The 22,360-nt window shown below is 37.1% G+C and overlaps 2 protein-coding genes across 2 annotated transcripts in view; one reads left to right on the top strand and one right to left on the bottom strand.

The window, feature by feature from the left end:
- LOC123525859 (uncharacterized) overlaps positions 1-22,360 on the top strand; it is a 177,554-nt gene that overhangs the window by 69,370 nt on the left and 85,824 nt on the right. The gene's annotated exons all lie outside the window — the stretch shown is intronic.
- On the bottom strand, positions 234-14,035 carry LOC123539896 (uncharacterized). Its single transcript, XM_053538078.1, has 4 exons — positions 12,683-14,035; positions 8,391-8,457; positions 4,651-5,168; positions 234-1,540 (listed from the first exon to the last, which is right to left on the bottom strand). Exons 1-4 carry the CDS (start codon positions 12,972-12,974, stop codon positions 930-932), a joined length of 1,488 nt encoding a protein of 495 aa, XP_053394053.1. The 5' UTR covers positions 12,975-14,035; the 3' UTR covers positions 234-929.

Raw genomic sequence — 22,360 nt, forward strand, 5'->3', positions numbered from 1 at the left:
TTTCATGAATGTATATATAAAAAATTTCTGAACTAGGCGTGTCATAAGGTGAAATTTTTTGACTATTTCAGGGGCCATAACTCTGGAAATATGGGGCGGAGCCAAACAAAAGATAGGAGGTGCACAAGTTCATGACACGATAAAGACTCATGCAAGGTGACAAACTTCGGACGGACAAGACCAAATCTATATGCCCCTAACACTCATTGGGGGGGGGGGGGGGGGGGGGGGGGGGGGGCAAGCACGAACATTAGTTTTTCTAGAAATCTCAACAAAAAGCAAACTTGGTGTTAAAGCCTAGACTGACAATATAGTCACACACATATTTAAATTGTCTATCTAACAGTGTGCCCAATCACGCGATAGCGCACGTCATTTTGACCTCGGAAGTGAAAGTGGAAAGGTAAACAAAAGTTTTAAATCAGGGCATAACTTTTTTACTTAATATATTGTGTTAATACCATGCACACAATGACAAACCTATTTGAAAGTGCTACCCCCAATACTACAATTTCCCCACCAAAACTTTCTCGTTTTAATGTACTCCTGTCCAATTGACTTGCACAATGAGCGCACAATGTCAAAAGTGGAATGGCGTAAAAACAAGGATTTGGTGGGGAAATCGAAGTACCGGGGGTAGTACTTTCAAATAGGTGTAGAATCATGTGCATGATATCAACACAATATATTGAATAAAAAACTTACGCTGCGGTTTATAATTTTTGTTTACTTTTCCACTTTCACTTTGAAGCTCAAAATGACGTAGAGCAATCACGTGATTGGACACACTGTCTAAAACTAAATTACAATTTTAAGACTGTCAGCAGGTATATTAGCTCCAACACAAAAATTATAACAAAAATGTTAAAAGTTAATTGTACTGAACATTTGACTGAAGTTATTAAGAAATTGTAAGATGCATGAGGCAGCTATTTCTTAACTGCCTTCACAAGCTGGGCAATTAGTTCTAATTTTTTATCCTCATTTTTCATTCTAGCTTCATGTTGCCTGTTTAGTGTCTCTAGTAACATTTCCTGTTCTCGAACCATGTCTGTTTTCATTTCCTTCAAGAATTCGACAATAACATCAGTCTTATTTTGCCTTTTCATTTTTTTGGCCTTTTTTATATTGTTACCCTCTTCTGAGCTTCCTTCAGTGTCTTCCACTGTACTACGCTCTGATGAATTTGATGAAGCATTGAAACTTTCACTACAGCCTGCAGTCCCAGTAAAGACTGGCTTTACATTCGGTCTGTATCCATATACTTCCTGTAATTCTTCAAAATATGGACAGTGCTTGGGTGCACTTCCACTTTTATTGTTGTGGTCAATTGTGTCCCTGAAATTTTTTGTCAGATTTTTCCATTTTTGTTCTGCTTTTTCTATTGTAACGTTAAATGTATCAGAACAGAGCTTAGCTGCAATAAGGGCCCACACATGTTTCTTTTTTATAGATGGTTTAGAAAACATTTGTTCATACTGAGCATGTAGGTCAATCAATTTCAGAACCTTTTCCTTTGGCCATTTGGTTTGAACTGTGCCTGAAAGCAACAAACACTTGATACAGTACATGCAGGTGTGAAAAAGTATAAATTGCCAATTTGAAAATTAAAGTCAATACAACTTTATAACAAGAGGGTCATGATGACCCTGGATCGCTCACCTGAGTCATATCAGGTACATGTTTCAAATGTCAAACTGATGCTAAAATATTAAGAAAGTAGATCAGTAGGTCACATTCACTGTCACTGAAAGTCAGTTTTAAGATTGGTGTGCAAAACTGCATATGTCATCCAAATTTTAAGGCTATATCTTAAACAACAGGGCCATGATGGCCCTATATTGCTCACCTGTTATCATTCCACTTAAGGACAAGAAGGTCAAAAAATCATAATCAACACCGACGAAAAGAACATTAAAAATAAATCTAAGTCCTCAGAAAAAATATCTAAGTCCAAAGGCCAGGAACAAGAAAGGGAAGAAATTTAAGCAAAAAGAAAAAATTCTTACAAGGTACAGATAATGAAATGCTCTAAAAAATTTTACCTCTTATTTATCCATCGTTCTTTCACTCGGGTTGTTTACTTTCGTTTTGCAGCTTTTGCTGGCGACAACACATGATGCTGGCTCTTGTCTTAGGTCTTATTCACAAGACAACAACCAGACATTAAGTCTTGTACCAGCATTTTGATCTATCCTTCACTTTTGAAGCCGTTTTCCATGACAGAACTTTGTCATAGTTTGTATGTGTATCCAGTTTTCACAACTTATGTCAGCAATTCCTTATTCCTTCATTATAATTTCTAGATGTTAAATTCCAATTTCATTTGGTGTAGCAACCTTTATAAAGTAATTCTGCCAAGTAAATCCATGTATCTTGATGTATAATAATGTAATTTTGACTTTTAATCTAGGACGGATTACACCAAACCGGAAGTGACTACTCAGTGTTACATGTGAAGTAGTGCAAAATGTAGATCCATGCTTTAGATGAAATCTGGTATAATGAGTGACATGAGGAGGTGACAGTTAAATATTTGGCTTATTTTTATTGCTTATTTTATTGACCAAGATACCAAGATCTACACCATTTTCATTGTGAATTTCCGGGAATAAGTTTTATTCTTTGTGAAAAATGTCTACCTATGCGTAATTGCTAAACGGCTGTTTTTATGGAGGCATTTTTAGCGGGTGATATTTCTCAGAACAGATTATTTTTCTTATATACCACATAACATGTCAATATTTTTCTATTTTTTATAAGATCACATGCCATACTAAATGACTATATATGGTTTTCATATCATTGAAATGCTTTAAAGTGCTAAAAATGAGGTCTGAATATTTTATTGTTAATATGAAATAAATAAGCATGATAAATACCGTGATTGTCTCAGTCCAACTAATAACAACAATGAAATTTCAAATAAGTCCTATAAGTACTTACTGATATAAATCCATTTTGATTACAATCAGGGGAGGTAATCAGATATAAAATAACTCTGGAACGTATGATTGGATCTGATTTGTCATGGAATCCAAGATTTCTTGTTGTTGAAGATATTTTGGAAGTTTGTATCTAATAAAACCATAAATGAAGTCTCTATATGGCTGCAAAAGCCAAAATAGCCAATTTTGGACCTTTAAGGGGCCATAACTCTGGAACCCATGAAAAAATCTGGCCAGTTCAAGAAAGGAACCGAGATCTTGTGGTGATACAAGTTGTGTGCCAGTTTGGTTAAAATCAAATCATAAATGAAGCTGCTATTGTGCAGACAAGGTCAAAATAGCTAATTTTGGCCCTTTCAGGGACCATAACTCTGGAACCCATAATGAGATCTGGCCAGTTCAAAAAAGGAACCAAGATCTTATGGTGATGCAAGTTAGAGTGCAACTTTGGTTAGAATAAAATCATAAATGAAACCTTTATCGTGCAGACAAGAAATTTTTTACGGACGGATGGACGACAGACAAAATGTGACCACAAAGGCTCACCTCATCACTAAGTAGGTCAAGGTCACAGTCAAATGACCCATACTTTTGGTCATCAGGTAATTATAATTAAACAGTGTACGAAATATGATCAGATAATTTTTGAAGTATTTTTTTCCTATATAACACATATAACAAGTGACCCCAGATGGGGCCTGTTTTCACCTCAGGGGCTTAATTTAAAAATATTGGTAGAGGAGCACTAGGCAATGCTACAAACCAAATATCAAAGGTCTAAGTGTTGTGGTTTCAGACAAGAAGATTTTTACATTTCTTTTCCTATATAAGTCTATGTAAAACTTGGGACCCCCAGAGATGGGCCATTTTGACTGTAGAGGGATAATTTGAAAAATCTTGGTAGAGGACCACTAGATGATGCTACATACCAAACATCAAAGCCCTAGGCCGTGTGGTTTTGTACAAGAATTTCAAAGTTTTCCCTATATAAGTCTATATAAACCATGTGACCCCCTGGGCGGGGCCATATTTGACCCTAGGGGGATAATTTGAACAACTTAGGTAGAGGACCACTAGATGATGCAACACACCAGATATGAAAGCCCTAGGCCCTGTGGTCTTGGACAGGAAGATTTTTAAAGTTTTTCCTTTCAGTTGCCATGGCAACCCGAGTTCTGCATGGAATTCAATTCTTTGAACAATTTTGAAACACCACCCAAGGATCATTCCTGCGAAGTTTGGTGTGATTCTGCCAAGTGGTTTTCAAGTAGATTTTTTACAAAATGTTGACGGACACAGGACGGACGATGGACATTGAGCGGTCAGAAAAGCTCACCATGAGCCTTTCGCTCTGGTGAGCTAAAAAGAGAAAGTGTAAAAAAATGTTAACAAATGCGGAGACGCGGAAAGACGCTGATGCCGGGTTGAGTAGGATAGCTCTCCTTATACTTTGTACAGTCGAGCTAAAAATGTGCAGCCCGATACAGGCATTGAACCTACGACCTTACAAGTCATTATTTCAGATGTTCTATCAACTGAGCTAATCAGACAATGAATATCATACACTAATCATATACATTTTATACACACTGCTGCAAGAGTAACAACCTTGTTGCACTGAAGTTACAAAGTACTTCTGGTAGAAGTATTTTTTATGTTACAAAATAAAATCTCTGAATATGCGACTTAGTAATACATGTACCATCTGACGATGAGGAAGACTGACAAATTGCACCATCACATTCCTGCAAATTCACCAAGCATGGATCCTGTACATTTGGCTGACAGATAGACTGGCCTGTGTTCTGCTTCACTGTCTCTAAGTTAGTCGGACTGATAGACTGGTCTTTATTCACCTTTACTGTCCTGAAGTTAGATTGACTGATAAACTGGCCTGTGTTCTCCTTTACTGTCTTTATGTTAGATTGACTGATAAACTGGCCTGTGTTCTCCTTTACTGTCTTAAAGTTAGATTGACTGATAAACTGGCCTGTGTTCTCCTTTACTGTCTTTATATTAGATTGACTGATAAACTGGCCTGTGTTCTCCTTTACTGTCTTTATGTTAGATTGACTGATAAACTGGCCTGTGTTCTCCTTTACTGTCTTTAAGTTAGATTGACAGATAAACTGGCCTGTGTTCTCCTTTACTGTCTTTAAGTTAGATTGACTGATAAACTGGCCTGTGTTCTCCTTTTCAGTCTTCATCTCAGTCTCTTCTCTGTAAAGAAAGAATACGTAAGACCATTGACATAAAAGAATAGAAGTGGCCATTGCGATTTGTGTACATCCAGTCTGGTTACTTTAAACTGTGTGCTAGACCATAAAACTTTCTACCAGTACATGTTTCAAAACTGATCCAATTATTATAATTAGAGCCTTTTAATTTTTCACTTTAGATGAATGCTGTTTCTGTGCATCACATTAATATATGATTTTCTACTTCAAAGTTTTGCAAGGATATTTCTGTGCGAGTTGAAGATTTTCCTGTTAAAATGTTACGTTCTCCATTTTTTTCACAGAATTTCTACCCAATATTGGGTAAGAAAAAACTTGGATATATGTTTTTTGTCCACTTATAATATTCTGACAATTTTAGGTGTTGCTTTTGCACTTGCGTATAAGACAAGTTGGAAATTAAAGATAAACAAGAGGGCCATAATGGCCTTATATCGCTCACTTGTTATCATTACACGAAAGGACAAGAATGCCAAAGTAGAAATTGCTTTTGTAAAAAAGCGCATGTCTCCCCCAATGCAAAGTCCTATAGGCAAGAAGTCAATAGGGGCCAGGAGCGAAAGTCGAAGAGACACTGATGGTTGGCTGCAATAGGGATCATCCCATTAAATTTCAACACTCTTGGCCTAGTGGTTCTCAAGTCACTGTTCAGGTTCCTATGACCTTCACCTTTGATCAAGTGACCTCAAAATAAATAGGGGTCATCTACTCTGCATGTCCAACCATCCTAATAAGTTTCAACATTCTAGGTCAAGTGGTTCTCAAGTTATTTTCCAGAAATGATTTTATATGACCAGGCCCTTGTGACCTTGACCTTTTATAGACTGCATGTTCAATTATCCTATGAAGTTTCAACATTCTGGGTCAAGTGGTTCTCAAGTCATTGGAAATTGTTTTCCATGTTCAGGCTCCTGAGACCTTGACCTCTAACAGAGTGACCCCAAAATCAATAGGGGTCATCTACTCTGCATGTTCAATCATCCTATGAAGTTTCAATATTCTGGATCAAGAGGTTCTCAAGTTATTGATCGGAAATGGTTATCAATGTTCAGGCCCCTGTCACCTTGACCTTTAATGGAGTGACCCCAAAAACAATAGGGGTCATCTACTCTGCATGAACAATCATCCTATGAAGTTTCAACATTCTGGGTCGAGAGGTTCTCAAGTTATTTATTGGAAATGGTTTTCCATGTTCAGGCCCCTGTGACCTTGACCTTTAACAGAGTCACCCCAAAATCATTAGGGGTCATCTACTCTGCATGACCAATCATCGTATTAAGTTTCAATATTCTGGGTCAAGTGGTTCTCAAGTTACTGACCGGAAATGGTTTTCAATGTTCAGGCTCCTGTGACTTTGACATTTAATGGAATGACCTCAAAATCGACAGGGGTCATCTACTTTGCATGTACAATCATCCTATGAAGTTTCAACATTCTGGGTGAAGTGGTACTCAAGTTACCGTGTGGAAATGGTTTTCAATGTTCAGGCCCCGGTGACCTTCACATTTAACGGAGTGACCCCAAAATCCATAGGGGCCATCTACTTTGCATGTATAATCATCCTATGAAGTTTCAACATTCTGGGTCAAGTGGTACTCAAGTTATTGATCGGAAATGGTTTTCATATGGGAAAATGAGCCCCTACCCAGGGAGGCCACTTTTTCAATTAATCCAAATTATTTGAAGGAATTTGGTAGAGGGTCACCCAAGAAATATTTGTGTAAAATTATTTTGAAAACGGACCAGCAGTTTCTGACAAAAAGATTTTCAAAGTTCTATATAAGCATATAGGGAAAATAAGCAGGCCATGTTTTTCGATGAATCAAAATTATTTGAAGGAATATAATAGTGGGTCACCCAGTGAATACTAGTCTTGTGTAAAATTGTTTTCAAATCAGTTTTCTATATAGCCGTATAGGGAAAACAAGCCCCACACCCCTTTCTTTCTGGGGCCATAACTATAGAACCCATGCTGCGATTTTCCTACTTCAAATTGGACATCTCATAGTTATACAAGTTCTGTGAAAGTTTGGTTCAATTCAAATCATAAATGAAACTGCTATTGAGCAGACAAGGCTGAAATAGCTATTTCTGGCCTTTTCTGGGGCTATAACTCTGAAACACATAATGGGATCTGTCAGGTTCAAAAAAGGAACCAAGACCTTAAGGTTATACAACTTATGTTCAAGTTTGATTATATTATTAAATTGTAAATGAAACTGCTATTGTACAGACAAGGTCAAAATAGCTAATTTTGGCCCTTTCAGGGGCCATAACTCTGGAATCAATAATGGTATCTGGCCATTAAAAAACGGGGGAACCGAGTTCTTATGGTGATACAAGATTTGTGCAAGTTTGGTTAAAATCTAATCATAAATGAAGCTGCTATTGTGCAGACAAGGTCAACATAGATAATTTTGGCCCTTTCAAGAGCCGTAACTCTGAAACCTATCATGGGATCTTGCCGCTTCAAGAAATGAATCAAGATCTTGCGGTGACACAAGTTTTGTGGAAGTTTGATTAAATTCAAATCCTAAATGAAGGTGCTATTGTGAAGACGAGGTCAAAATAGTTAATTCTGGCCCTATCAGGGGCCATAAGTCTGGAACCCATAATGGAAACTGGCCACTTCAAGAAAGGAACCAAGATTTTATGGTGACATAAGTTTTGTGCAAGTTTGATTAAATTCAAATCATAAATAAAGCTGCTAGTGTGCAGACAAGGTGAAAATAGCTAATTTTTGCCCTTTCAGGGGCCATACCTCTGGAACCCATGATGCGATCTGGCCAGTTCAAGAAAGGAACCAAGATCTTATGGTGATACAAGTTGTGTTGAAGTTTGGTTAAAATAAAATCATAGATGAAACCACTATCGTGCAGACAAGAAATTGTTAACGCACAGACTGACGACGGACGAAGTGTGATCACAAAAGCTCACCTTGTCACTATGTGACAGTTCCGCTAAAAAGTAAGCCTCAATAGGTTGTCTTGTAAGCGCAGACGGATGATAGACAATTTCAAGTGAACAGTACTGGGATGTGCATGCTGACCTGCATCTACATTGGTCATAATAGTAATTTAAGAACAAGTTTGAAGTTCTTGCATCATGAAAAAAATGCTCGTACATCCTTAATGCACAAATGTTCATTAACTGATAACAGCTGAATTAATGTCTAACCCACTGTTTGCTGAAGCCTAAAGTATACCTGATAGGTGGTAGTTTACAGGGTGCAGCTGTTCCTGACTCTATGTTGTTGCACTCCAAGTTGTTGTCTGAAAAGAAAAGACTTGTGTACCTCAAATTTCTACATCAAGTGGTTAATGTTTCATGCAAATACAGGTACTACTACATCAAAGAAATGGAACAAAATCATGTAAAGGCAAAACATTTACTAACAATAGGTGTTGGAGGGCAGCAACGCTAGACTATTTAACAGCCTTAACAACTGAATAAATACAAGTTGAACAAGCAAATTCGATGAATTGGTATCCCCCGCCGAAAGGGTTTGTGGAGAGGAATGGGAAAAAAATATATCCGGCAAAAAGTTAAGGATGTTAATAAGAAGCAAATAATTTCATTAGTCAAAATCAATTTTAACAGAAAACAAATGTTTAATTAAAGAGTACATAATAAATGTATGATACTTTGATCCTGACTAAAGAATTTATTTTGAATAGGATATGCTTACTGTAATAAGCTTAGCTTTTAACATTAAATGCAGTTAACTGAAATGTGAGGTTGAAGTTTAACTGGAACGAAATATTGTCTTTGAGTGGTTTGGCACCAGATGTTGCTGTTTAACATTTGAACTTAAAAGAATAAATGTCCTTAAGAGAACACAGGTAAGATATCTTGAACATGACTGAGGGCAAGATTTGTGCAGTCACAACTTAACAGGTTGAAGGTTTGAACATTGTAAAAAAAAATAAACAAGACCTGTCTCCATAGAATGACACATGCCCCCTATGGCACTTTGAATGAATAGTTATGGTCGATGTTAGAGTTTAGGACCTTTGACCTACGGTCCTCGGTCTTGCGAGCGACACGTCGTCTTACTGTGGTACACATTCATGCCCAATAATTTTATAATCCATGCATGAATGACAAAGATATGGACCGGACACGCCCATCAATGCACTATCATGAAATATGACCTTTAACGTCTAAGTGTGACCTTGACCTATGAGCTACGGACCTGGGCCTTCGCACGACACGTCGTCTTACTTTGGTACACATTCATGCCAAGTTACTTGAAAATCCATCCATGGATGACAAAGATATGGACCGGACACGAATGCACTATCCTGAAAAATTACCTTTAACGTCTAAGTGTGACCTTGACCTTTGAGCTACGGACTTGGCTCTTGCGCGTGACATGTCGTCTTACTGTGGTACACATTCATGCCAAGTTATTTGAAAATCCATCCATGGATGAGAAAGATATGGACCGGACACGAATGCACTATCATGAAAAATGACCTTTAACGTCAAGTGTGACCTTGACCTTTGAGCTACAGACTTGGCTCTTGCGCGCGACATGTCGTCTTACTGTGGTACACATTCATGCCAAATTATTTGAAAATCCATCCATGGATGACAAAGATATGGACCGGACACGAATGCACTATCATGAAAAATTACTTTTAACGTCTAATTGTGACCTTGACCTTTGAGCTTCGGACCTGACTCTTGCGCGCGACACATCGTCTTACTGTGGTACACATTCATGCCAAGTTATTTGAAAATCCATCCATGGATGACAAAGATACGGATCGGACACGAATGCACTATCATGAAAAATGACCTTGATCTTTGAGCTACGGACCTGGGTCTTGCATGTGACACATCGTCTTACTGTGGTACACATTCATGCCAAGTTATTTGAAAATCCATCCATGGATGACAAAGATATGGACCGGACACGAAAATTGCGGACAGACCGACAGACTGACAGACGGTTCAAAAACTATATGCCTCCCTTCAGGGGCATAAAAAGGAATGGAAATAGATATATGTATATAATATATAGATATATGGTAAAATTAAATTAATACAATTAAAGGGCAATAACTGTTACAAATAAATCCGAACGAAATTTTGTGTACACAACCACATAATGGTGATCTAAATTCTGTTTAAGTTTCATAGTTGTAGGTCAAATATATCAAAAGTTATGATGCAGAAATTGCCATATTTATAGTACCCTATATAGTAAACACTACAAACTTCTAAGGGCCATAACTGTGGTGTTACTTGGGCAATCTGACTGAAACTTGACGGGCCGCAAGAACTCATAGTAGTGAACACATGAAGTTTTAAATAAATATTCCCAACCATATCCTAGATATGGCTCCACACAGAGGGACGGACGGACAACGCCAAAACTATATCCCTCCGACTTTCATCGGGGGATAAAAAGGAGCATAATTTTGTAAAAATGCAAAACAGGGTTATGGAACCTGCAAAGTGTTTACCAGCTTATGACAGTGGACAACACTCACAAAGCTTTAACAAAAATGCCAAGTTGAAAAAGGGCCATGATATTGTAAAATGCAAAGTACAGTTGGGACTGCCTTAACGACCCCCTGAATTTAGCGACTCCCTGTCATATGCGACCCTATTTTATGCTCCGGACGCAATTTACTATTACAAGAGTCTGAATTAAGCAACCCCCTGCCTTACGCGACAAGCGACTGAAATTAGACTCTCGAATCGATTATTAGACTGTTTTAGACTTCGAGATGCTCCCTTGCAAGGTTTTACACAACAGAGTTACCGTTCGTTATCTCGCGTGAAGTTGTTTGAGGCGAGAACTTATTTGTTTACAAAAAATGGCCGATGAAAAACATAAAAAAGAACTTTTTTGACATTAGAACAGCGTGTTAAGGCACTTGAATTGCTCGATTGAGGAAAACCAGCGTATAATGTCGCTGAAGAATTCGAAGTCGGTGCATAAATTAACAGTGTTTCTAGTGAAACAAAAAGATGGCGGTATTTATTTTAACAGGAAAAGACGAAACGACGAAGTAAACACGGTTTAAAGATGCAGTCATTAAACGAATAAATGTCAATGAACCATTAATACACAAAGATATTTATATCATAAACCTGACCTATTCACCTGAAGATCATCAAGATTAACATTCTGACCAAGTTTCATTAACATATGGTCATAAATGTTGCCTCTAAAGTGTTAACAACCTTTTTCTTTTGATTTGACCCTGCGACCTAATTTTTGACCTGACATGACCCAGATTCGAAGTTGACCTAAGGATCATAAAGTTTAAAATTCTGACTAAGTTTCATGAAGATACAGTCATAAATATGACCTCTAGTGTTAACAAGCTTTTCCTTTGATTTGACCTAGTGACCAAGTTTTTGACCCCACCTGACCCAGATTTAAATCTGACCATTAGTTCATCAACATTAACATTTTGACCAAGTTTCATTAAGATATGGTCATTAATGAGGCCTCTACAGTGTAAACTAGCTTTTCCTTTGATTTGACCCAGTGACCTAGTTTTTGATCCTATATGACCTAGATTCAAACTGGACCTTCAGATCATCAAGATTAACATTCTGACCAAGATACAGTCATAAATGTGGCCTTTACAGTGTTAACAAGCTTTTCATTTGATTTGATCTGGTGACCTACTTTTTGACCCCAGATGACCCAATATCGAACTCGTTCAAGATTTTATCAAGGGTAACATTCTGACCAAATTTTATTGAGATTGGGCCAAAAATGTGACCTCTAGAGTGTTAACAAGCTGTTCCTTTTATGACCTTGACCTAGTTTCTGACCCCAGGTGAGCCAATATTGAACTCACCAAAGATTTTATTGAGGGTAACATTCTGACCAAGTTTCATTAAGATTGGGCCAAAATTGTGACCTCTAAAATGTTAACAGTCAAATTGTTGACGATGGACTGACAGACGGACAGACACAGGGCGATCACAAAAGCTCACCTTGCGCACTTCGTGCTCAGGTGAGCTAAAAATGCTAAAAATTCAAACTGAACATGATCTCAATATAAACTGATTGACATGTGTGAAGTTTTAATTATCACTAGTACTTACAGAGATATGAACTTTCACACAAAATTTGAAAACATGAATTTTTGAAGTACAAGAATGGGCATAATCTTTTTGAAAATGCGAGTCAGTTATCTAGCTCTGTGACCTTACTTAGTAACAGGTATTAACCCCAAAAACTAGTCGGTTTCAATCATTATCCCTAGTACTTTCAGATACGAAATTGCTTGCAACGTTCAATATGAATTTTCCTAAGTACAAAAAGGGCATAGGTAATCCAATGAAAGCTGTTAAATGTATTATTAATTTCAAGTTATTATGTTAAAGGTAACTGAAAAACACACATGATGATGAGATAAAATACTTTAAACATTTGCTGCACCTTCCAAACGTGAAGTAGTATGACTTTATAAAACTTGTCCAAGTTTATCAAAGCACAAAATAATTAAAACAGCAAATTACCTTTTATGCAGATCTTATCATCAAAGTTGTCCCAGTCAACAAGTGTATTTATGATCCATGGGTGGACCTCCATTATCACCTGCTTGCCCAGGTCATTCAGACTGTTCTGTATGCGTGGGTATAGCTGTTCGTCAAACTTTTTTGTAATGATTGGAATATCTGCAGGTTGTACATTTTTCTCCAGTTCATATGAGTACTTTAAATCCTGGGAAAGGTATGACTTCAGGATATCTCTAGACAAGTATTTGTGATAAGTCTGCGGTATCACTGTGCACAGGGGTCCAACAGCCATTATACTGAAAAATGCATATGTCAGACAGTATTATTATCAATGGTAAATTCACATATTTACTAAGAGACAGCACCCATGCTGTTTCTGTATTAAAAGACACTAACAGTAACTACAATGTGTCTGTAGGACACAGGGTGTGCCCCCACTGGTACATTAGTCACAAATAAAGGGCAATAATTCAAATGTTTGCAGTCTTAATGGGGTAAATCTTAATGGGGTATTATAGCCTCAAGAAACATTTTATGAAAAGGATTCATTATTATAGGCCATACACTTTTTGAACTATGACCATCACAAACAAAAAATTATTTTGTCTACATCAAGGGTAATAAGCGCTAAGATTCTCAAGAAAATGCCAAATTTGCAAGGTGACATCATGATAAAGACTCAAGCAAGGTTTAATAAATTTACATCAAATACTTTTTGAGCTAGGCACATTTATAATTAGGTGAAAATGTGCATTTTCTTACTTTTTCAGGGACCATAACTTTAAAAATAGGTCTGTACATCTGTATTAGTATCAATTCATTCTTGTAAGGGGTATTGATGCTAGACGGAACGGTCCCATTTTGTTAACCAAGAGATGGCCCATATAAAGCAACCTACGACCAAAATGAGGTCAAGGTCAAACTGAGGTCAGGTAATATCTGAAGATAAGGAATGGTCACATCTGCATTAGTATCAAGTCATTCTAGTAAGGGGTATTGATGCTAGACGAAACAGTCCCATTTGGTTAACCAAGAGATGGCCCATATAAAGCAACGCAAGTCCAAAATGAGGTCAAGGTCAAACTGAGATCAGGTGATGTCTGAAGATCAGTAATGGTCACACGTTACACCTGCATTAGTATCAAGTCATTCTAGTAAGGGGTATTGATGCTAGACGAAACGGTCCCATTTGGTTAACCAAGAGATGGCCCATATAAAGCAACCTAGGACCAAAATGAGGTCAAGGTCAAACTGAGGTCAGGTGATGTTTAAACATGAGGAACGGTCGCAGGTCACACCTGCATTAGTATCAAGTCATTCTAGTAAGGGTATTGATGCTAGACGAAACGGTCCAATTTGGTTAACCTTGTACGGACTGACGGACAAACGAACGAACGAACAAACAGGACAATCACTATATGCCTCCCGCATAAGTACATGCTGGGGGCAGAAAAATATAGGTGGTGTGCAAGTTCATATCATGATTAAGACTCATGCAAGGCAGGGCACTCGTTTAGCCATTTTTGGGGCCGAATATGGGTACCATTCCCCTCCTAAAATAATAAGTTTTTTCCCCCTTTCTCAGAAGAAAATTCTCTTCATGATAGGTTGTTTGACACTTGAGTTTTGTACACATAACAAGTATCTATGTTATTTTCTAAATATTTATTTCTGATTTTCATTATGAACCAATATTAGATTAAGCTTTATGACCAGATACACAAATTGGCGCATCATTGCGATATACAAATCTGTGCATCAGATACATAAAGCCAGTAAATCCTTATAATGTGAAGAATGTGAAACATCTGGCAATTGTGATATACGTGTACAATTTTGTGTATCAGATACATGAAACCAGGAAATCTGTGTATAAATGTAAAATATGCGCATTTTAAACATCACACAAATAAATCCTAACCAAATACCTGTTTCAGTACAGGTATCATTTGTTTTATACTATGCTTTCTTGCTTGCACATATAGATGCTTCACTTCCAGCCTCAGCATCAGGATGTTACGGCACAGACACATGGGGACTGGTCCCAGGTGAGTGTGTCAGGTCCAAATGTGGTCTCTTGTCTGTTTGGTATTTTAGCATGTCAGACATCTTGTATCATAATCTAACAACACTGCAGTTCATGAACTGTTTTTAAGTAATCACTTTCACCAAGGTCTAACACTAGTCACAGCTTCTTTTCCGTCTGAAGCCTAGTAGGGATAGCCAAATCCGAATCTCTATCATCTATGTATAGATCTAGATCTTACACATGATAACAACGTCCATGCCATAAGACACCGACCCTAGTCCAACAAATTTGGGGACCAAAACAGGTCTACGTTTCGGGATGATAATCAAGAAGTTGGGCCTGGACTTAAATTGTATGAGGTGGCCAGACCAGCATGACCCCTATGATTTGAGATCAATAGGTCAAAGGTCAAGTCACAGTGACCCGGGAACAGTTAAACGGTTTCCAGACGATAATTTGGAACTTTTGGGGGCCTAGGATCACACAACTTAAATAGGGAGGTTGATCATGACCACAGATGACCCTTTTTGATTTTGAGATCATTAGGTCAAAGGTCAAGGTCACAGTGATCCGGAACAGTTCAAACGTTTCCGGATGATAACTTGAGAACGCTTGGGCCTAGGATCACGAAACTTAATAGGGAGGTTGATCATGACCATCAGATGAACCCTATTAACTTTGAAGTCAATAGGCCCAAAGGGTTTAAAGGTCACATTGACCTAAACAGTAGAACCTTTTTTGCCAAATATTCAGAGAATGTTTTGGTCTAAGACACATCTGATACGGAGATCACTTATGACGGGGAAATGACCCATAATTATTGTTTTAAAGGGTTGGTACGCCCAAACATCCAGTCACATTGCCAAATAATTTCGGTTCCTGTGCAGTTACTGATTACCAAAGGGGGCTTTTTCGTGTTCTACTAACCCCTTGTATTGGTAAGATACAATGACTGTGTTTAAATCGGGAATTAATAACTCTACATATTGTCTAATAAAACTTGGTATTTCACTGTTCAACTTCCTGAGGAAGTTGTTAACCATTCCATTAATTTGTATTCACTTAAATTCAAATTCTTTGGGAACCTTATTTCAAGGGCCGGGTTTAGCAAAAAGCAAACAGGATTTTTTGGGTTTTTCATTGTATTCTTTACTGTTTTTTTGCTTAAATAAACGTAACACATGTATATTTTCGCTATTGGTACATCAATAACATCATGTAAAATATTCACTGAAATCCATACATTCCAATGTAAAAAATGTATAAACTAAAAGCATTCTTGAAAAATACAGGGGGGTACACACTTTCTATTTAACAAAAGATGTTACAATGCAGCTTATATTCCCAAAGTTTTTGTCCATTTCTTTTGGCAACAACAATATAAAGCTATTTTATGAGCCATTTACATTTTAAAATAGGCCCCAAGCCTCGCTCTTCTTTGCAGTTAAAGCTAGTTTTCATCATTGAACTCCCGCAAGTTTGGTAGTTTCTTTAAAAGGGGGCTAATTTGTGGCTTGCATGCTTAAAAATAACATGACCCAAAGAACGTATGTAAAAGTATGTGCACACAATGAAGACTGGTGACTACAACAGAAATACGGTGAAGAAGCATGGGTTTAATAACACAGATCTCAATTACTTTGTTAGTGCAAATACTGGAAAATAGAATCAAAGACATTTCAATCAGATCCTTCTAAACTCATGGAAGGTTTATTCAGACAGCACAATCGTTAAGGACAACAATATCCTTATATTATCTCCAACAACCATGTAAATGTTAATGTTGTAAAAATAAGTATATTATGAAAAATGCAAACCTACCAAATTGATACTCGAGTCATACTATGTTTTTTTGTACGACATGCACATTTCAACTAACAATGTGTACCCACTTTTTCACGTCCCAAACATTTGATGCATCTATCAGGCCAATCCCATTCAGCTTCCAATGGTACATTTCACAGTCAAGGGGTTTTAGTGGCAACTAGGAGCAAATTTCACTAATTTTTGAAACTTCATGTGTCTATTGTGCACAAAACCCTTTATGTCTCTTTTCCGTCTCTGACTTGAGCTTTGCAAAACCTCCTGAATTTTGTCTGAACATACTTCCTTACCTCTTCCTGTAGCAAGAGAATCACACAAAAGTCTTATTTCTTGCATAATTTTAAAAAAGAATAATAAAACTTTTGGGTTACCCATACAATAAAAATTTCTTCAAATACTGCAAATTTCTTCAAAATGTTTCCTTGTTTAAACAAAATAAAGATATGAACGGTTCGTAGAAATGTAGGAACATCCCAAAAATTTCCTGAAAGTTTGGTTGATCACAGAACCAATTCATGTAATCTTTGAACCCATTTCAATCTCTATAACAAAAAGCATTCATTGATAACGGATTATAAAATATATGTTACTTTACTACCCTCTGTCTTCTTTTGTTCTCGTAACTGTCTCAAATCTTCTTCGAAGTCAATAGGTTCGCCAAAAACAACTGGGATTTTCTGAAATATTACATGTTCACAATTAATAGATATATAACACACCAATATTCGCAAATATACATGGATGGTCCGGAGAATGTGGTTGTTCTTACGTTTTCATAAACTTAAACTTGAAAAGGGTACAAGTATATAAGAAAGAATACAAATAGAATTGAAACTTACTTTTTCCCCTACTCGAGGTAGTAAGGTTTCTTTGTAGGAAACATTTCTCCATACCTAGATCCAGTAAGGTAATACAACAGGCGATCCCTTGGCTATCTGCAATAATTTCGCCCTACACCTGGAATTAATTAGACAAATAAAAAAAATTCACGCAGACCCCATTAATGGTGAAAACTTTTCATAGAATTTAAATCATGTTGAAACAATAACTCCTTTTGGTTTTTCAGAAAAATAGTTATCCAATAAAGACAATCAAAATGAGCAGATTTGATGCAAGGAAATATTCCCTGGTCGGACAAATATAGAATGCTGTAAAGCACTTCGAGTGTAAAGGAAACAGAATTAATGCCTTTTTTGACCGGCCTCCTTATTTTTTTTACGAAAATCAAAGAATGCTAAACATTTGGTCTAAACTGATAAAGTTATGAACATTAAAATATTATCAAAAAAAAAAGGCAGACACTTTGTTCGATTGCAAAGTAAAACAAACTGAGGTTTTTAAATTTTTTTTTCAATATTTATTTGAACTGTATTTCCTCTAATCTGTAAAAAAATATTACAAAATTTCCAACTAGAACGAAAGAAATTTACACGCTTTACATCTAAAACACGAGAAACTTTAGAAATTTAACCATTTTAATTGGTAAAGCTAAAGATCAATCCAGCAGTGTGTAAACGACGTCAAAAAAAAGTCATTTCTGAATTTCAAACTGTCATATCTTTTTCGACGTTTCGAAAGGCCTGAGAAACTTATTTATAGGCCCATTTGCACCAGTTCCGTTTGGACAAATCCTGATTTTATATTGAATCCTCCTAAACAGAACGTACGATGGTATGATGAGGGAAACACAATGGCGCGATGGCACATGATGAAACAACGAAGGTGAGAACGTGATGGACATGATAAAATGCGATGGCACGATGGTGAAATGTCCATGTTTTATTGCGTTTTCATAATCGTACCATTGCGTTTTCACCATAGTACCATCGTGCCATCGCATTTTCACCATCGTACCATCACTTTTCTCACCATCGTGCCATCGCGTTATGACCATCGTACCATCGGTTTACTATCGTACCATCGCGTTTCACCACCTTACATCGTTGGTTCATCATCGTGCCATTGCGCAATCGCGTTTTCATCATCGTATCCATCGTCTATCGCTTTTTAGGTCAGTAAAAAAAGTCACAATTGTCCAAACGAACCCGTATATTTGGGAATGCTTTTGTAAGATAATTTAGTAGTAAAAACTGCTGTTATACGAGATCAATTTTATGTAACAATAGGTTAACTTACCCCATTTAAGCCTCATAAAATCTTTGGTCGTGTTCCACCTCCCTCCGGATATATGTGGTACCATTCGCCCTCGTCAAGCCTGCTAGCACAGAAGTCCATTCCGTGCTGATATACACCATCGCCCCGCACGACAGGAATCACTCGCCCCTAGCGGGAAGAACAATGAAGTTGGTTTTGTACGACAAAACGCCTTGGCCCCGGGTAACCAACGTATTGATGGCCGATTTCTCATTGTTCCATGGCAACATATCTAAAATAACGAAAATAAATCTGTTTAATTTGTGTCAAGATTTACATGTGTATTAAATCTTAACCTAGTCATTAAAAATTAGGTTATCATTTTGTTTAAATATTTCGAAATGGGAAAATTGTACTTACACGAGACAAGAAAATCGTCTATCATGCTGTAGTGGTTGCTCACGGGTTATCAAAGGCTTATTTTGTGGTCGCTTGGCAACACATCGGGTTAAAAGCTTCCTTGCGGTACACAGACGTTTGTTAAGACCTGAAATTGAAGAAATGTCCATATTGCAAGAGAATACTCTGATTTTAAAAAATTTCATAATCAAACCACTGCAGCTAGGAAAAAACCCCAAACAGCTTATTTTTAACGACTTACCAAAAAAACTTTACTGCAGACGGACAAAACCAAAAGTAAGACTGCAGAACTCGAAAATCTCCATAATCTCGATTTCTTTGAAAGGGTTGGCGGGCATCCCAAAATCCGACACTGTCATGACTACAGCAGGCGAACCTTTCAGCTGCAAAAGAAACCATATAAATACTAAAAGTAGCATAAACCTCATGACCTCGTCTGGGAAGTAAAAGAATGTTCCCAGGGAAATATATTTATTCCCGCTAAATGTTGTGAAGATGTAGAGTTAATGAGTAATAGGGGACTTGCCCCATGTACACTTTCCGGACTAAACGGTAGAAGTAGAATGTTTGTCCAGACCCCCAAAAGTTCTTTAGAAGTGAAAACCGTCTTAAGTAAAGAAAAAAAAATCTTCAGTATGCAGAAAACATTTGCTTAAAAGGATTGGGTGTTCTCCGATCGAAACGGTCAAAATAGTCTATCATTGTCTATAGAAATATGACGAAATCATGCTTTTTTCTCCAGATGAAATGCTTCAAAGACATGGGTCGTCGGCTTCAAGTCATTTTGGGGTTTCTTTCCAAAACAAATCGGAAAACTATTATTTTCATTAGGTCTAAGCGAGGAAACATACATAGTCCCCAGTTTCATTCGTTGAAAAACGCGCGGGGTACTAATGTAACGGCGCGTTAGTTTCTAATAAAATAAAAGATAATTCTGTGAAAGCCTTAAAATTGTCTTCTCATTAAGATATTCTTACGATAAAGTTTCTTGTGATGAAAACTAGACAAGCATTTTTGTTTTTAGATATCTTACCTCGCGATTTTAAATCCTGTTTCCGTTTCAAATACATACAGGATACTCCGCACAATAAATGGTGACTGTGCAAGGTTAGCTCGAAGGGACAACGCGGTTCTTCCGTTTTCCTGTCATCATCATTACGGAAAAAATTCAAATTTTTTTACATATATCCGTGTTACAAAAATCTTTTTTTGATGTTTACGCTTAACCCATCTTGCAAACTCGATGTTCAACTGCAGTCAAACTTTCGTTAAGCTTCATTAATATAAAGTATTATCACTTCATATAAAATACAAATATGGCATTCAGAAATACCTAATATCTGAAAACAGTACGAAATGAATTGTAAAATGATACACAATGTTGATTCATTAAAATGTCAAGTTAATTGTTTAAAGCATCCAGTTTAAGTAATTTCAAAAGTAGACGATCAAGTCACCATTTTTTAACTTGTTGTGGGGACTTTACATGCATATTTTTGGGAAAAAGGTATACGTTAATAAATAAGCCATATTCAAATGATTTCCAACTTGTTGGTAGCCTTGATTTTTACTGTAGAACTTTACGTAGGAATAAACACCCTCAGGTTCCATGAACACCAATTAGGCCTAAATTGATTTTCCCCAGTTTTTTTCGCGTTTTTCCTCCTACTATTGTGTCTCCCCCTCTTAATCCAAAATTTTTATGTACGAACGTCAGTAGTAAAATATACCATAACTAAGCAAAACAACAATCAAACTATCTTTTCATGAAATTTAATCTTTAATACCATCAATGACTTTTTGGTACCGACCATAAAAATATGAAAGTCGAGCTAGCTTTTTTATTCGTTTTTCACTGTATAATAGAGTTTTACTCTATTTCGCTTTAAAAAAGTAATGTTTACATCATTCTAAAAAGATTTCCCATCCGTCCAATGACGTCAACGGAACTTATCAATTTTTTAAGGGCCTCTATGACCGAGTGGTTAAGGTCGGGCCGACTTCAAATACTTTCCCCCTCGCCGGGTGGGGTTCCAGCCTTACTAGGGGCGTTGAATTTTTCATGTAAGGAAGCCAAACCAGCGGCTTACGGATAGCCTTACTCATCTGGCTTATCGGGATGACTTATTTAATGATCTGTTATTTTATAGTTGTCATCCCTCTGGAAAGCGACAGTCAAACGTTATCACGCTGTCCTGAAACGTCCTATTATTTGGACTAACTTACGGAAGATCGGTGGCCCCCCCGTGATGAAATAATGCGCGGGGGGTAGGCCCTACCTGGAGTCTGCTGGAAGTCGCTATATTACCATGATTGGTCTATTCGGTAAACCAGTCCACTTCCAGAGGCAAGATTTTCGGGAAATATACAGATAATCTGGATAAAGGACAAAGGGTTTAAAAATTGGGGCAGCCTGGGGTTTGGGATCTGTAGTTGATAAACTTTTATATTCAAATTGGGGACCTACTAGCAGCAACTATGTATTTAAAGACATTCCATTCTGCGACTTTTTTTTCGTGAAGGCCATTCAAGACTATACAGTACAGTATAGAAATTTTGGAGAGTTTTTATTAACTAAATAATTGCTTGATGTCTTGGTGTCTAAAACGAGCCCTCTTTCTTTCATAGGGGTAATTTTCTTTAGCCATTGTAAGCTCGTGCCTACACCAAAATGAAAAAAAAAACTATAGATCTAGATCTAATAAAAATTGAAAGTTTTGAGCTAATGGTACATGTTGAGTGGTGTTTAAAAGGTTAAGCGTCATAAATTTGCTTTCCTGGTTATGTTACTGATACACAAAAATTTTGTCAAATTGATTTCAAATTTTAACAGACACTTGGTGTTAGCTGTTCGTAGTCCAAAATTTGTACTTGTGAGAATAGGATTTGACATTTATAATCTATTCATGATGATGTGTTGGACCATTCGACCGCGGTGTTAAAGTCTTTATACGACTGTGTTTCGTCCAAATAGTAGTGACCGTTACATGCAGCCGGAGATCCTACTCCTAGACTATATCGTACGAAACGATTTACATTGCGGTTGAAAGGGAAGGTGTTTCAAATACGTTGACACGTTTTTAATTTACCGAATTTTATTCAGTTTATATAACATGGAGACCTACCCTTCAAATGTTTATCCATAACCACGCATATCCGATATAATAGTGCATATATATCCTTGACATTAACCTTGCATTTGTCCTTAACCTTGAGTGAATCGGAGGCCCTGCCAGGAGTTTTCCCCCAAAATACATTGGGGAAATATAGTTGTGTCAGGACTTCGTCTAGAACAGTCCTCCTACATCGGA

Source organism: Mercenaria mercenaria, chromosome 3 (assembly GCF_021730395.1).
Source record: "Mercenaria mercenaria strain notata chromosome 3, MADL_Memer_1, whole genome shotgun sequence".
NCBI lineage: Eukaryota > Metazoa > Mollusca > Bivalvia > Venerida > Veneridae > Mercenaria > Mercenaria mercenaria.